General features: G+C 34.6%; 1 protein-coding gene across 3 annotated transcripts in view; it reads right to left on the reverse strand.

Moving 5' to 3' along the window:
• Positions 1–14,720, reverse strand: part of LOC308631159 (sodium channel protein type 3 subunit alpha) — a gene marked incomplete at its 5' end in the record, with an annotated part of 82,616 nt that overhangs the window by 10,443 nt on the left and 57,453 nt on the right. For all 3 annotated transcript variants that reach the window (XM_081262147.1, XM_081262146.1, XM_081262148.1), the window contains 4 exons: positions 291–413; positions 7,102–7,275; positions 7,949–8,103; positions 9,572–9,692. In XM_081262147.1, coding sequence (XP_081118273.1) covers positions 291–413; positions 7,102–7,275; positions 7,949–8,103; positions 9,572–9,692 — 573 coding nt within the window. The remainder of the gene's footprint in view (positions 1–290; positions 414–7,101; positions 7,276–7,948; positions 8,104–9,571; positions 9,693–14,720) is intronic.

The raw sequence follows: 14,720 nt of genomic DNA on the forward strand, positions 1-14,720 counted from the left end.
ATTTTAAAATGTGTAGGCAATGAAAAGAAATAACTGGCAGCACGAACTTTTTGGATGTTGTGGAAACGACATCCTTGAACTGTGATCCCAAACCTGGATTCTATCACAATTTTGAAAGGCCTAAACTAAATTTCAATTTCAAGAGGTTACACTTAGTGGTCACTAAGATTCATGCTGTCAAGTTTTGTAATTCTCTGATGTAAATATCAGAAGAGGATGGTAGTCCTCTGAATCTAAATGACTGACTACATGTAATTTTGATATGAATCTTAAAGAGCTTCTAGTCTTACCCTCATTCCTTCAAATCGAGATAAGGCTCTTAGAGGTCTTAAAGCTCTGAGTGTCCGGAGGGATTTGATGGCACCAAGTTCTGAGTAGCCAAGAGCAGTGGCTACCAAACTGACCAAAGAAACCTACAAAAGGAAAAAAAAATTAATTAGTCCACCAATAAATTAACTATTGACTAAAGGCACAGGATGCTATGCTGAATGAAGGTTTAGACATACATCCTTTGCTTCTGCACCATGGGATCATTTTACCCACCAGCCTCATCCCCAACTACTGAGTATAATGAAACTTCAATACTTGCCTACTCTTACAAACATTTGTAACCCCCTCCTGCTAGATATGTCATGCTGTAGATCCCTTTACAACCTATGTATATGCCAAAGATTATTGAAGGCTTAGTTTAAAAGCCAGATCTTCCATGGATGGGTTCTTAGTATTGTTGATTAGCAATCATGTTTCTCTCCCAAAATTTTGTAGCATCTGACTCTGCATTCTTGAGGTACTTACATATAATAGAGTCAATTGGTTAGATACCTTGTCTTCCCTTGCAGTCATGCAAACTTTTTATTATCTGGGATGAAACACTTTTTTACTTAACATGCCTAAAACTCTCTGACTGAACATACTTTAGTGGTTATGTATTGGATAAATAAATAAGGGGAAATTTTTACCTGAAAAAATTCTATCCAAATTATCTATTATACTTATGATGAGAATTAGTATCTATTATTTAGAGTGGTCATACACCTTTCTGATATTTATACATTTGTTAAATTGTACTTAAACATATGAAATATTAAAAATAAAAGAAGACATGTCCTTTTCAGGTCAGGGGACTTTTTTGTTTTAATGTTATTTCTTGATTACATGCACAAATTCCAAGAAGTAGGTATCATATTTGCATTAGTAAGTTGAGCACCACCCATCCACAGAAAGAGAGAGAGAGAGAGAGAGAGAGAGAGAGAGAGAGAAAGAAAGAGGGAAAGAAAGAAAGCAAGAAAGAAAGAAAGAAAGAAAGAAAGAAAGAAAGAAAGAAAGAAAGAAAGAAAGAAAGAAAGAAAGAAAAGGTCTGCTCAGGAACACCTGGTATCAAGGGTGACACTAAAACTAGCACATGGTTTTTAAAGGCAAAAGGAACCACTTTCTCTTCATGGTTTAATTTAGAACGTATCTCACAGAATCCAACAGAATAAGAAATGACTTAAATATTGAACTTGATCAGTGGCAGAATAATTTATGGAGCTATTATTTCTGTCTTGGGTTTGCTGCTACAGAAGACAGGAAAGATTGGACAGGTTATTAAAGGACTCAGAGGTTTCTATGTTTTAGACTATGCTTCAGGAGATATTAACAGCTTTTTAAATGTTCTTATAGGTACTGTTTGAAGACTTATTCCATTTTCCCAACCAAGTCCTTTATTTAAGATAAGAGTTTTTGAAAGGAGGTGGCTGCAAACTTCTCAAGACTCGAAAGTAAGAAAGCTAATGCTTTGAAAGGAAAAGAAAGATCATGTCCAGAACCAATGGGTGCTGGAACTATAGGAAGACAGGCATTCAAAGGCTAGGAGGTACCACTTGCATTTCACTACCCTATACAGGAATGGGACTATTAGAGAAGTAGACATTAATGAAACTGTGCTCCTTGGACTTTTATTTTGTTTTGTAGTGTTTTGGTACTAAGCATTGAACCCAGGAGTGTTCTACCACTGAGCTACAACTCCAACCCTTTTTATTATTTCTTTTGAGATGGTGTTTCACTTATTTGCCCAGGTTGACTTTGAACTTGGGATTCTCTTGCTATCAGCCTCCAGAGCAACTGGGTTTATAGGTATGAGCCTGATAAAACATTTCTCCGTTTCCCCTTCTTCCTCTATACTGAGTACTAAACCCAGGGATGCTTTACCACTGATCTACATCACCAATTCTTTTTAATTTGAATAGTATCTTGCTAAATCACTGAGGCTGGCCTTGAATTTGAGATCCTCTTGCCTCAGCCGCCCTCCCATGTTGATGGGATTATGAAATATGCACCACTGCACCCATCCAAAACAGTGTTTCTTTTAATGGATTTTATGGCTCAGAGAATAAAGTGCCAGAGTGGCAACCCTGATATAATGAGGATCAGCAGAACTTATTTTTCCCCCTGAGCTACAATGTCCCAGAGTTTCTGAAACTTCCAAAGGTGAGACAATAAAAAAGTGTATGATATTGAACTTCCTGGCAAACCTGTGATGGAATTTGTAGCATATTTGATTTATTTAGGAAAATAAAGGGAATTTAAAAGAAATGTCTGATTCTCAGAATATTGATTATAGATTGATTTAATCAAGTAGCTTAAACATTCTGTGTAAATCATTCTGATAAGATTATCATAATATTACCAATAATGTAAAAATTTTTCTGGTTTCCTTTTGACTTAAGTTAAATGTCATCTGTATAAGACAGAAACTCATTTTATTATTGGGTTAGCTAATTTAAACATATCAAGCCAATTTTGAAATGAGATACTTTAAATTTATTAGAAACAGAGGTAGATTCTTGCAAGAGTTTTAAAGATTTCAGCATACATACTTAAAGTTTGAAGCTAATGTTCTATACTGGCGAGGCACTCGACAAACTACAAATTGGTACAAAATCCAGCTTAAACACTAGATATACTAACTTGGGCAAGCAACTTAACTTTTCATTGCCTCAGCTTCCCCATTTGCAAGTGAGAATAATTACCATTTCCATTTCATAGAATTCTGAAGATTAAATGAGTTAGCATATGTTAAGTGCTTTCAGTAGCACCTATATACAGCACTAAATCAGGGTTAGGGATTTTCATCCCCACAATAAGGGCTTAAAAAGTTCTAGATAATACATTGTGCTACTATCACAACAATCTAGCTTCATTATTGTGGATGTCAGGATGTCAAGAATTAAGGCAGGAACCACTAGATTCCAGAGGTTGCTGGCAGTTGGAAATCCACATTAGGATCAGAAAGTGTCCCTATTCTTCTGCTCTTCACATCAACGGAACAGCTGACAGGAATCTAAGGAGCCCTTGAACAGGCAGGGAAGAGTTCCCCAGCAACCTGTATCCAAGCATCTCTTGTCTGCCATACCACCCTGCTGTGCTGCATATAAAGTGGAACCGGGGAGTGTAATAAATATTTCCTGCTGGTTGAGTATGGAGTTTGTTTTGGATACATCAGCATCTTAGGACAGTTAAAAACCAAATTTAAAGTTATTATGAGATGCACAGATTAATTTTCTGAAAAATGACACTTAAGCAAAACTTGATAAGGATCACAAGAATTTTGATTGTTTCCAACCAATTTCAATTAAATATTAATTAAATCATGTATTTAGTTCACTCTATGGCCAGTACCTATGGTATATAGTTTGCAGAATTCTAAAATAGTTCCATATATTTGTGGTTTTATAAAAATAATACCTTTTTGATTTGGGGATAATAAAAAAAGAATCATACAGACACAGTAAAAGTAGTCCACCTAGTATGATATTATGGCAGAGGCATGGAGTCCTTCTGAGGTCCTTCTGGACTCCAAACTGATCTACTATACTTGTCATTCACTCCTTTGTCTCTATTTTCTCCTCTATCTTTCCAACACCATTCTATTCCCTTCACTTCTGTGAAACATCTCTCATCCATGTTCTCCCTTTTGCCAAATCCAAGTGACCTTCCTGCAGCCTTTGAAAACAAGTTCTCCCTTCCTTTGATAAAATCTTCTCTGAGATTCTGTGACACCATGCACTCAAGTACGACTTCTCAGTCGAATTTACTATCTCTTTCTTCTTTGCCTGACTTCTAAGTGTTAAGGTGCCTCACGGTTTGGTTCTGGATGTCCTTGTTCATCTACATTCTCTATCTAGGAGGGCTAAAACAGATTCTGTTTCTTTGACTTTCACTCATGTTTCATCACACACAAGCGCACCAGTTTCCTTTCTGTCTCTTGAATATCATCAGCTCCTCCCCACTCCAGAACCAGTGGATTTTATGGTCCCCTCTTCCTAACTCCTCTTCAGCGACACCTTGAGGACAAAATCTGACTTTGTCCTCCTGTTCCCCACACTATGATCACCTCCTATCCCACCACCCTATTTTATTTCTAATTTTTTAATCTATTTTTTTTTAGTTGTAGTTGGACACAATACCTTTATTTTATTTATTTTTATGTGGTGCTGAGGATTAAACCCAAGGCCTCACACATGCTAGGCGCACACTTTTACCACTGAGCCACAACCCCAGCCAAGTAATCTGATTTTTAGGTTTTATTTATTTACACTTTTGCTCTTTGCTTCCTCCACTTCCTGCCCCATAGAGCCTAAGCTCTAATAGACAGATTGCCCCATCATCTTCATATCTCCTCTGTCTGGAAAAGAATATGGTGCTTATTATTAGGCACCAGTCATGTCTACTGAACACATGAATGAATTTTAGGATTGAGAAAGAGTATACGGCAATCTAATTTTACCTTGTAGGGGATTAAAGGGGTTACATTGTTTACATAGACACCTGTCTCAAGTATATAAATATATATATATATATATATATATATATATATACATATACACACATACACACACACATATATATATAATATATATAATATATAATATACACATATGTAATATGTGTATATTATACATTATAAACTGATTTCTTATTAACTCAAAGGTTAAATATATTTTGGTTATACAAGCTAGAGACAGTGCATATAATATATAATATTATATCTGTGGATATTATATATTATATATATTATATATGTGTGTGTATGTATATATACACATATATAATATATAATATACACGTATATACATTTTTTTTATATTCTGGGAACTGAACTTGGGCACTTTACCACTGAGCCACATCCCAACCCTATTTTATATTTTATTAAGAGACAGGATCTCACTGAGTTACTTAGTTCCTCACCATTGCTGAGGCTGGCTTTGAACTTGGGATCCTCCTGTCAGCCTTTCAATCCACTGGGATTATAGGCGTGCACTACTGCACCTGGCTTTTTTTTTAATGCATTTAAAGGAATTTTTGTTGTTGGTAGTGATTCATTTTAGTTTTTTGTGCTTATTGGGTTTAGTTCCAACAATGTACCCTATGGATTATGAAGCTATTTTAAGATATTGTACTTGTACTTTTAAAACCTTTATGTTTACTTTTTTTTTGAGAGATTCTATCACATTTTAAAATCTTCAAACATGATCTACATACATGACAAAATTTTGAGTAGAGTGGATTATTGAACATACTTGGTGTTCTCTTATTTCAGAGAGAAGATGATTATACATGCTAAATCCAAAGCCAGTATCATTTTCTCTCTCTCTCTCTCTCTCTCTCTCTCTCTCTCTCTCTCTCTCTCTCACACACACACACACACACACACACACACACACACACACAAGTCGTCCTCCATTATTTGCCTAAAATGTTTAGAGTGGATCAGTTAAACTGAAAATCTATTGGAGAAAAAGGAAATCTGAATTGAGAATTAGGAAACATGGACACTAGTGTCAGCTTTATTAAGCAGTTGTGTTATTTCAGGAAAATTATTTAAACTGAGGCTTCAGTTTCCTGATATCTAGAATAAAGGCTAGACACTCTTTAAAATTCATTCTAGCTACAAAATATGAGAATATTGAACTTTCCTTAATGGACAGATTTTTGAGTCAATATTTAGATTCACCACTATTATTTATGAAAGGCCAGATATGGAAATTGGAGGTCATTTATGCTTTATTAAAAGTGACTTGGAAGTTGATTTATTATGAACTCAAAGGGTTAAATATATTTTGGTTATACAATCATGAGTGTAATATGTATGAGAGAAAAGAGTAGAATCGGATAGACCCAGACTTGTCAAAACTGATAAAAAGAATGAATGCACACATATGGCAGGCATTGATTCATATTGGCAAGTGTTAGAGCTAAAAATAAAGTGGTTTAGGATGGCTAGGAAACAGCTAGAGACAGTGCATGAGGCACCTTGCTCTGTTGGTAGACTGTGAAGCCTTGTGCAATGGAATATCCCAGACTACAAAGAAGCAGATGACTGTCATTTTGCCCCAGCACTTCTCTATCATTTGGAATAATAATAATAATAAAAAAACAGGTTGTAAATCAGGTAGATTCTATAATTGCCATGTTCCTATGATGACTAACCAGCATAATCAGATTCAGAGCAGACACATACCTAACCCTTTGCATGGTAAATATCTAATTAGCTACTGGTATATCCAACTACTGATTTAAAAATGGAAACACATTTTGTTGTCTCTGTGGGTATGTGGCTGAAAAGAGACAGTAAATGGGTTAATTTAACATTATCTAGTCACATGTACTCTAATAAGGGCTTAGAGCTCAATTCCCACAATTAATGCCCCCAAATCTGTCTTGACTTTGCCCCCTGGAGATTTTTTTTAATTGAGCTGTTAATAAGCTAAGTGCTTAGATGTCAATTATCAGATTGTTTAAATGTCCTTTATCTTGAGGTCCTTAACTTTCAGGAGAAAAGGAAAAAGAGCTAGCTGTCATCTTGTGGTATACAACAACCTTCTCTGTTTTTTTTTTTTCTTTTTCTTATCACTGTCTACATTTTGGGGGACTTCCTCTACTTTTATTTGTGAGATATTCTTCGTTTTTTAATTTGTCATAATTTTAAAAATCTGTACAATTATGTCAGCATTAGTGAAAATAGTTTCTTAGTGCCAAGGTTTTAATCTTAGAAATATATGTGATGTCAAACTTGGGTCTTTTAAAAGTAATTTCATAATAATCATTCAGGATACTTACATCAACAATCAAGAAATCCAGCCAGCACCAGGCATTAGTGAAATACGTTTGAAATCCATAAGCTACCCATTTGAGAAGCATTTCCAGAATGAATATATAAGTAAAGACCTTGTCAGCATATTCTAGCATGGTTTTGATAGTCTTTCGCTGTTCAATATATATATCTTCAAAAGCCTGTGAAGCAAGAATACTTCGTTTTACCTTAAATTCTTGCAAAATTGCATAATTTAGTATGAAGCAATAATTTGTATTGGCTAACATCACAAAAGCATTGAACATCATATAAACTCCAACAGGTAAAACTGAGATGATTTCATGTGGGCTTTTATTTCTGCTTCTCACACCAAAAGGATCTACTTCCATTACTGCTACAAAAACATGCTTTTAGTGAGTAACGTGAACTCACAAAATAACCTGAGGTTCTGTTAATAAGAGACAGAGGTGGCTTATTCCAACTTTACTTTTTTATGATTCCCTAAATAATCTAGCTTATATTGAAAGAATAAGTTGATTCGCCAATGAAAGCCAAAATATATTCTTAGTCCCTAATGTTAAAATTATTATTAGGGATAACTGGATGGTGTGTGCAACAGAATATCTCTAAATGGTTTATCCGTGAGGAAAACATATGTTAGATAAACACCAGAGCAGAAATTTCATCTGGCTGATTCATGATTCTGATTTGTTTTGAATGGAATTTTGCATAATTAAGCCCTGGGTATCTAGGTCTGCAAGGCACAGCTATTCCTCTACCTTTGATCCTTGAACACAGTCTATGCTCCTAGTATTTTTAGAAAACAAGCAAATTTACTAGAACCTGATTCTTGCCAATATGCTTTTCACTTACCAAAGCACCGCTACTGAGAAGTATCATGAAGACAATGAAAGTCTCAAACCAGTTGTGCTCAACAATGCTATAGCAGGTTTTCCGAAGATTCCACCAGATTTTTCCTTTGCCTTCTTCTGTGCTTACTTGACAAAAGGGAAACTTTTTAATACACCCTAAAAGAAAACATTAAACATAATAAGTAAAAAAATATTTTAATCTTAATAACAAATAAACTTTTTGCTCACTCCCTACCCCAGTTTCAGTTCATTTCCTAGTAACAGTCAACATCCCTCCTTGCATATGAATCATTTATAGACTTATATATTCAGATAGCTACTTAGAATTCAAGAAAAAAGTTTACCCATATTACTTGACTAAAAATGGTTTCATTCTTCAATACCCAACATGATCTCTTTGTCTTAAGGCCACTGAGGGAAATAGGGTTTTGGTATATTTCTCAGATTGGGCAAAACAACACATTAAAGATGTTTATTCATATTTTCATGTTGATCCTGGATTCACTCCGTTTCTTCATGCATGGAAAATCCCACTGTCTTCCCAGGCATCAGCCCCTGTCAGTTTTCTCAAGCTAATTTAATTCAGCCTCAGTGCTTTTCTTTGTCACACCTAGGACTCATCTTGGCTGTCAGTATCTCTATTCCTTTGTCTTCTGCTTCCTAGATTTCATATTTTTTCTAACTTCTACCCACTGTTATGCTCTAGCTCTGGACATCTACTCATCAGATTAAATTCAATCACAATAAATCAATAAGTATTGATTTGTATGCAAGACACTACGCTGGTTGCTGTGGGAACAAATATAGCTCACCCTGCCCAGACTCTAAAACACAGCTACATCCCCAAACAGCTCTGGTCAGAGCACAAATTGATGCATTTGAAACTATAGGGGATGAGATGTGATTATTGAGATATCTATAAGTTAGCCATTGCCAATGCATTCTGAAGGGACTGCCATATCAGTGACATGACATTGCAGAATGCCATTTATCTCACAGGGCCAGCTTTCTTACATCCTGGAGTGTGGGAACAACAATAATGACAAAATCTCATTTCACATCCTCTGATTTGTTCCGGCATAGTCTTTGCTATACTATACTCTAGAAATATAGATAAATGAACTTCCTTTTTTTTTTTTGGAAGAGAAGAGGAAAACAGAGATGAACATGACTTCAATATTTCTTTTTTTTTTTAATTTTTTTTATTGATTATTTATCGCATTACATAGTTCATGATATATCATCTTTCATACATTAGACTAAAAAATGTGGCATCTATACACAATGGAGTATTATGCAGCACTAAGAAATGACAAAATCATAGAATTTGCAGGGAAATGGATGGCATTAGAGCAGATTATGCTAAGCGAAGCTAGCCAAGCCCTAAAAAACAAATGCCAAATGTCTGCTTTGATATAAAGAGAACAACTAAGAACAGAACAGGAAGAAAGAGCACGAGGAAAAGACTACAGTAAACAAAGACGAATGGGGGGAGAGAAACGGAGAGAGAAGGGAAAGCATATGGAAATGGTAGGAGACCTTCAATATTTCTTTAAAAGATCTCCTTCAAATGAGATTATTCAGTCTCTCTAAGGAAGGAGGGGAGACGTGAGAGTTTGTTTACCTTCAGTAAAACAAGCTTCTGGTTTAAGGTCTTCCTCGGGTTCAATTTCAGCCTGTTCACCTTCACGGGGTGGAGCAACATCAACTGTGCTTCCTTCAGATGAGCTGGTTGCATTTAATTTCTGGAAACATAATCCAATTTCAAAGATATGAATTTTCTCCATTTTTACTCATCTAATTGGTAACTGCTCTGTTGGAGTGTCAAAAACTGATAATGGTTGCATTTGATTCTACTAATACTACTGATAATTATTTAAAAATAGTTTAACATAATTGAAGTCCTACTATTCAAAACAATGTGACTACTGACCTAATTTAGACAAAAGGCAAGACAGAAAGAGAGAAAGAAAGACATAGGCTTTAATGTGGATGAATTGGTAAGGAAGGATAATATTGATTAACTTATTTTTTCATGTCACTTTTTATATAAACGCCACATTACATTACTTGCTAACATTAACCCTGTAGCCCAAACCAAGAAGAGTTTGATAAAAGTTTGGTATACTGACATCTACTAATGATTATATTAATTAAAATGTGTCAAATCAAATCACAACTTCTACCTCTTTAGATGGAAAATTTCAGTACTGTCCATGTTTCTGTAATTTTAGAAAGGAAGGGCAGCACATTAACATTAGTCACAGTCATTACATTTCAACTTTGAGCTATATTTTTCTCTGGCTTACATAATTTTCTCCTTACTTTACTAGTAGAAAATGATGGATCTCTCTCTCTCTCTCTCTCTCTCTCTCTCTCTCTCTTTCTTGAACTGCATAAATGAATTCAACACTTGCCAAAGAATTCTAAATTAAATGGAAATTTCTTCATAAATGGCATTGTCTAGGATCTGTATAGACTTTCATTAGAAGTCCATTTTGAATTCAACATTTGATCAGGCTGTGAATTTTTCCTTTAAATAAATCATTGTGACATGCCAAATGGCTAGAAGAGTCACTTTAATGTGACAAGAATAAATACCTAATGTTTTCTGAGATCACTTGGGAAGACATTATGAATGTGCAATGTTTTATAAAAACTGGCACAAAGACAGGACACACAGCCCAACTGAGGAAATGAGAAGGTTTTAAAATGAAAGAATAGCTCATGGATATGTTAATGGTTTCAAAGACCCCAGCTAACTTCAGCAGCTAACTGTTAGGTCACTCTGTCCTAATCTTATGAAAGAGTTAATGTGTTATTTTTAAACGGCCAAATGAATCCCTAAACACAAGTCATACTGGAGAAAATCTGACTCAAAATTCTGATTTATTTAACACATAATGCCAATGTGGTCTATTATTTCAAATCAAAGTTGAAGGGTAACACACAGATATACTTTCTGTGGTATGATTTTGAAGGTGACAATAACCATTTCCAAGTAAATATATTATGAAAATGACTTTTAAATCAAAATATGACTCCATAATACAGTCCTTCCTAGTCTGGAGTATGCTAAAAGGAGAAGTTAGGTCATCATTTTTGACTGATGGTTCTTAGGATTGTTATAAAATGAAATTTTTTTTTACCATTAAATTCCTCTGCATTTTAGAAACATGGGACAGTCAAGACCTACTTTATTCTCTGGGATTTATCTGCTTTGTACAGCCCGAGTATCTTTATTCTTCTAGGAAAGGCCTAGAAAGTTACTACTGGGTACAGTTGTAGTTACCACTGAGTGATCAAGAAGATACTGGATAATTGCTTGGTTGTAGTAACTAACTTCCCTCCCAACTTCACTGATAGTTTATCGGTTGGGCATTTTGGCTTTTGAGGAGCAACAGCAATAATATCTGCTGAATAAATAACACCGGTAAGAAATCAAGTTATTTGGAAGCTATTTATAAAAAGGTTCATGATTCATTTTCTTCCTCTGGGCTAATCCAAACTCAAAGATTTCTTCTTAACCTGGTCATGGTCCACATCCTTCTTAAAGTTTTTCTTTCTTGTATGATTTATCTGTGCTAAATTTTGCAGTACATGTAGTCCATTGTAATTCAGGCCTTTGACCAAATATTTATACCAAACACACACACATATTATATATCAAAAGATCTGGCATATCACCAATAGAATAGACACCAAATACTTATGTTAGGTTCACAAAGAGTTAATAAATGAATGCCTGAATGCATTTTTATATTACTTTTATGAAGAGAGTTAAAATGTTTAGATAATTTCATCTCTCCTTTTTGATAAAGTATAACTCAGTCATGACCGTAAGAGAAGTCTATGTAATTGTACTAGAAAATGAAATTATTTAATTAAAAATACTTTAATGTTAAAAACATATTTCCAAAATGCTTCTCTAAAACCTTGACATTCAATAAAAAATTAAGAAGGAATATAGTAATAAATATTATATACATATTCATACAAAAATATACTCACCCTTCATTTTCCATTTTTATAATATAATTGGTAAGAGAACTGGCAATATAATGGTGAAGTGTTTAATTTTTCACATTATAATTGTCTATCATATAGTCTACAGTTACCTTATATTTTAAATATAGATAATTATCTAAAACAGTGTTTCATAGCACAAGTAACAAAAGCCACTAACTTGAATGTGATTGAATCAACTGTTTATCAAGGATGAACCTCTGAATGTATTTTGTTATTGATAGTCTGTAGATTTTAAACCTTTGTGAATGTGGCTAACATATTTGGATGTAAATAATCTTGATATCCTAAATAGCTTTGGAGGTTATGTATTCAGACATCCTAAAGTAGAGAGGAATGGTTTTCAGTTAATTCACTTCTATTTGCCTCTCATTATGAGGCACAATATGTCTTTTGAAAAAGATTTTGCCCCCATTCTGCTCTTCTCCAAGAAGCAGAACCCATTTATACCGTGAATCATTTTGCTGTCATCCAGGAGGGTTTTTTTTCCCCCTCCTAATTATAAGTATAGTTTTTTAAACTTAGGCTCTGGAAGGCTTTCCAAAGAAAGTTTGGTGGCAGGAGAGTGGAGGGTAAGGAGATATTGAACTAAAGGCTGGAAGATAGTAGACAAGAGGTCATTTCCCTAGCAAGGGTTCATGTGAGGCTTCCTTCCCCATAAAGGTTGACATAGAGTCAACTCTTCTAAGATGGACAATTAGGCTCAGTGATGTTTTCCTCTCAGAAATGCTATTACATTGTTTTCTCAACTCCAAGGCTACATCAAGGGGTGGGTACCGGAGATTGAACTCAGGGGCACTGAGCTACTGAGCCACATTCCCAGCCCTTTAGAGACAGAGCCTCACTGAGTTGCTTAGAGCCTTGCTTTTTGCTGAGGCTGGCTTTGAATTTGTAATCCTCCTGCCTCATCCTCCTGAGCTGCTGGGATGATGGGGTTGAACCATCATGCCCGGCAAGGCTGCATTTTTATGAGAGGAAGTATATATATTTAATCTATGAAATTATAAAAAATACTAAACAATTTTAAAATAACAAAAGTGGTGAGTTTACCTGCATTAATAAATTAAAGCTTGAATTGAGTTCTTATTAAATTACATTAAATTGACCAATATACTGCTTGCTATCCTTTAATCACTACATACATAAAAGTTTACTGTTGTATATTTAAGTTACTAATTTGAAAATTAATTAAGCATTTTTCATTCTTAACATTGATGTAATAGCAATCTATACTAATTCCACATATTTGTATAATCTAACCATGAACATTTTAGCATTCATACTCTAGTAGATGGTAGTTTGTTATAATCTTATTATAGCCACACCAAAAATGACTCGCAAATTTATATAAAAGCATGTAACTGATTTAAAAGCAAATAACTGATAATTAAGTATAAAGAATAACTTACTTTCTTTATATTGCCATACCTGTGAAACTATAATGACATAAAAAAGCAAATAAACCTGAAATGAAATTTACCACATTAAAGAACTCAGTGACTAAACTGAATAACTAAAATTAATAGTTGTTTTGAAGTAGTTAAAATGTAATTGTTAATATAGGAATAAAAACAGAAAGCTTCCATATAAAACCACATAGTACAAGCCCAAACTTGTTTTCTTGTACTATTTTCTCCCTAAGCCTTCCAATATTTTATGGCATTTAAAGGTTAGATTCCTCCATCCCTTGTAGAAACTCTTGAGTCTACAGAGGGATGATAATTTAGGCTCTACAAATGCACGCTGGAAAGCAGGTTTTGAGATGCAACATTCTCCAGGCCTAATTCAGCCACAGAAAACATGCCTGGCTGTAGCAGAAGCCTGGCGCAATGCTGTGGAAGCTGCACACTGATCCAAGAACCATGTTCTCAAAGACATGGTACCTGAATATGAAGTGTTCAAGAAGTATACCACCAGTACTATTCAGAGGAATGGGTTATTTCAACATTTAAAAAATGACAAGAATTCACAACCAAAAAGGCCATGAGACCATTTTTCCACCCTCTCATATCACATGACCTTGTATGGAAATTCCCCTTTACGATGAATATTACCCTTGATTTTTATCCAATTAAATAATGAAATTTAACTTTCAGAGATGGAAGAGAATGTTAGCAACTGGCCTACTTCCACTGAAATGCGCTCACATTTCATTTATTTTCAGTCAGCTCTTAAATGTTTGACTCTCACAAACTGCTGCATGATTCAAGAGACAAAGTAAAAGATTCAGCCATTACAGATTGCCTTTAAAAATCTAGCCATTTCTCTCAAACATTCTCAATTTTGTCTTACTAGTAGAAGAGGAAAGTCTTTTGATCACACATACTATCAGGGCCTTAGTCTGATCTTTGGATATGCATACCCATATCTTGACTTATCATATTTCACTTGAAAAATAGGCAGCCACCTATTGAAGCTGTTTGGTTGCTGGTCTAAGGCAGAAAGAAAATGGCTTATATTTTAATGGCTAATATTTTAATATTTAACCAATATCTCTTTTTTTTCTGACCACTTGTCAACTGATTAAAAATATAAACTGCCACCATTTGGTTTTGTTTTGACACATGTTCACAGCACAACATCCCAGTGCTGCTTTTGTTTAAAAAATAGCTTGATAGGAACAGAATATTTGAAACTGAAAATAATTACATTGTATTTGAAGAGTAGGGTAAAAGAGCATTAATAGAAATGCATTGTAAATGGCTATCCAGAAACCCCTCTCTGCCTCTCAGAAAGAACGTTTGGTG

This window comes from Spermophilus citellus (assembly GCF_964194105.1).
Source record: "Spermophilus citellus genome assembly, chromosome: 11".
NCBI lineage: Eukaryota > Metazoa > Chordata > Mammalia > Rodentia > Sciuridae > Spermophilus > Spermophilus citellus.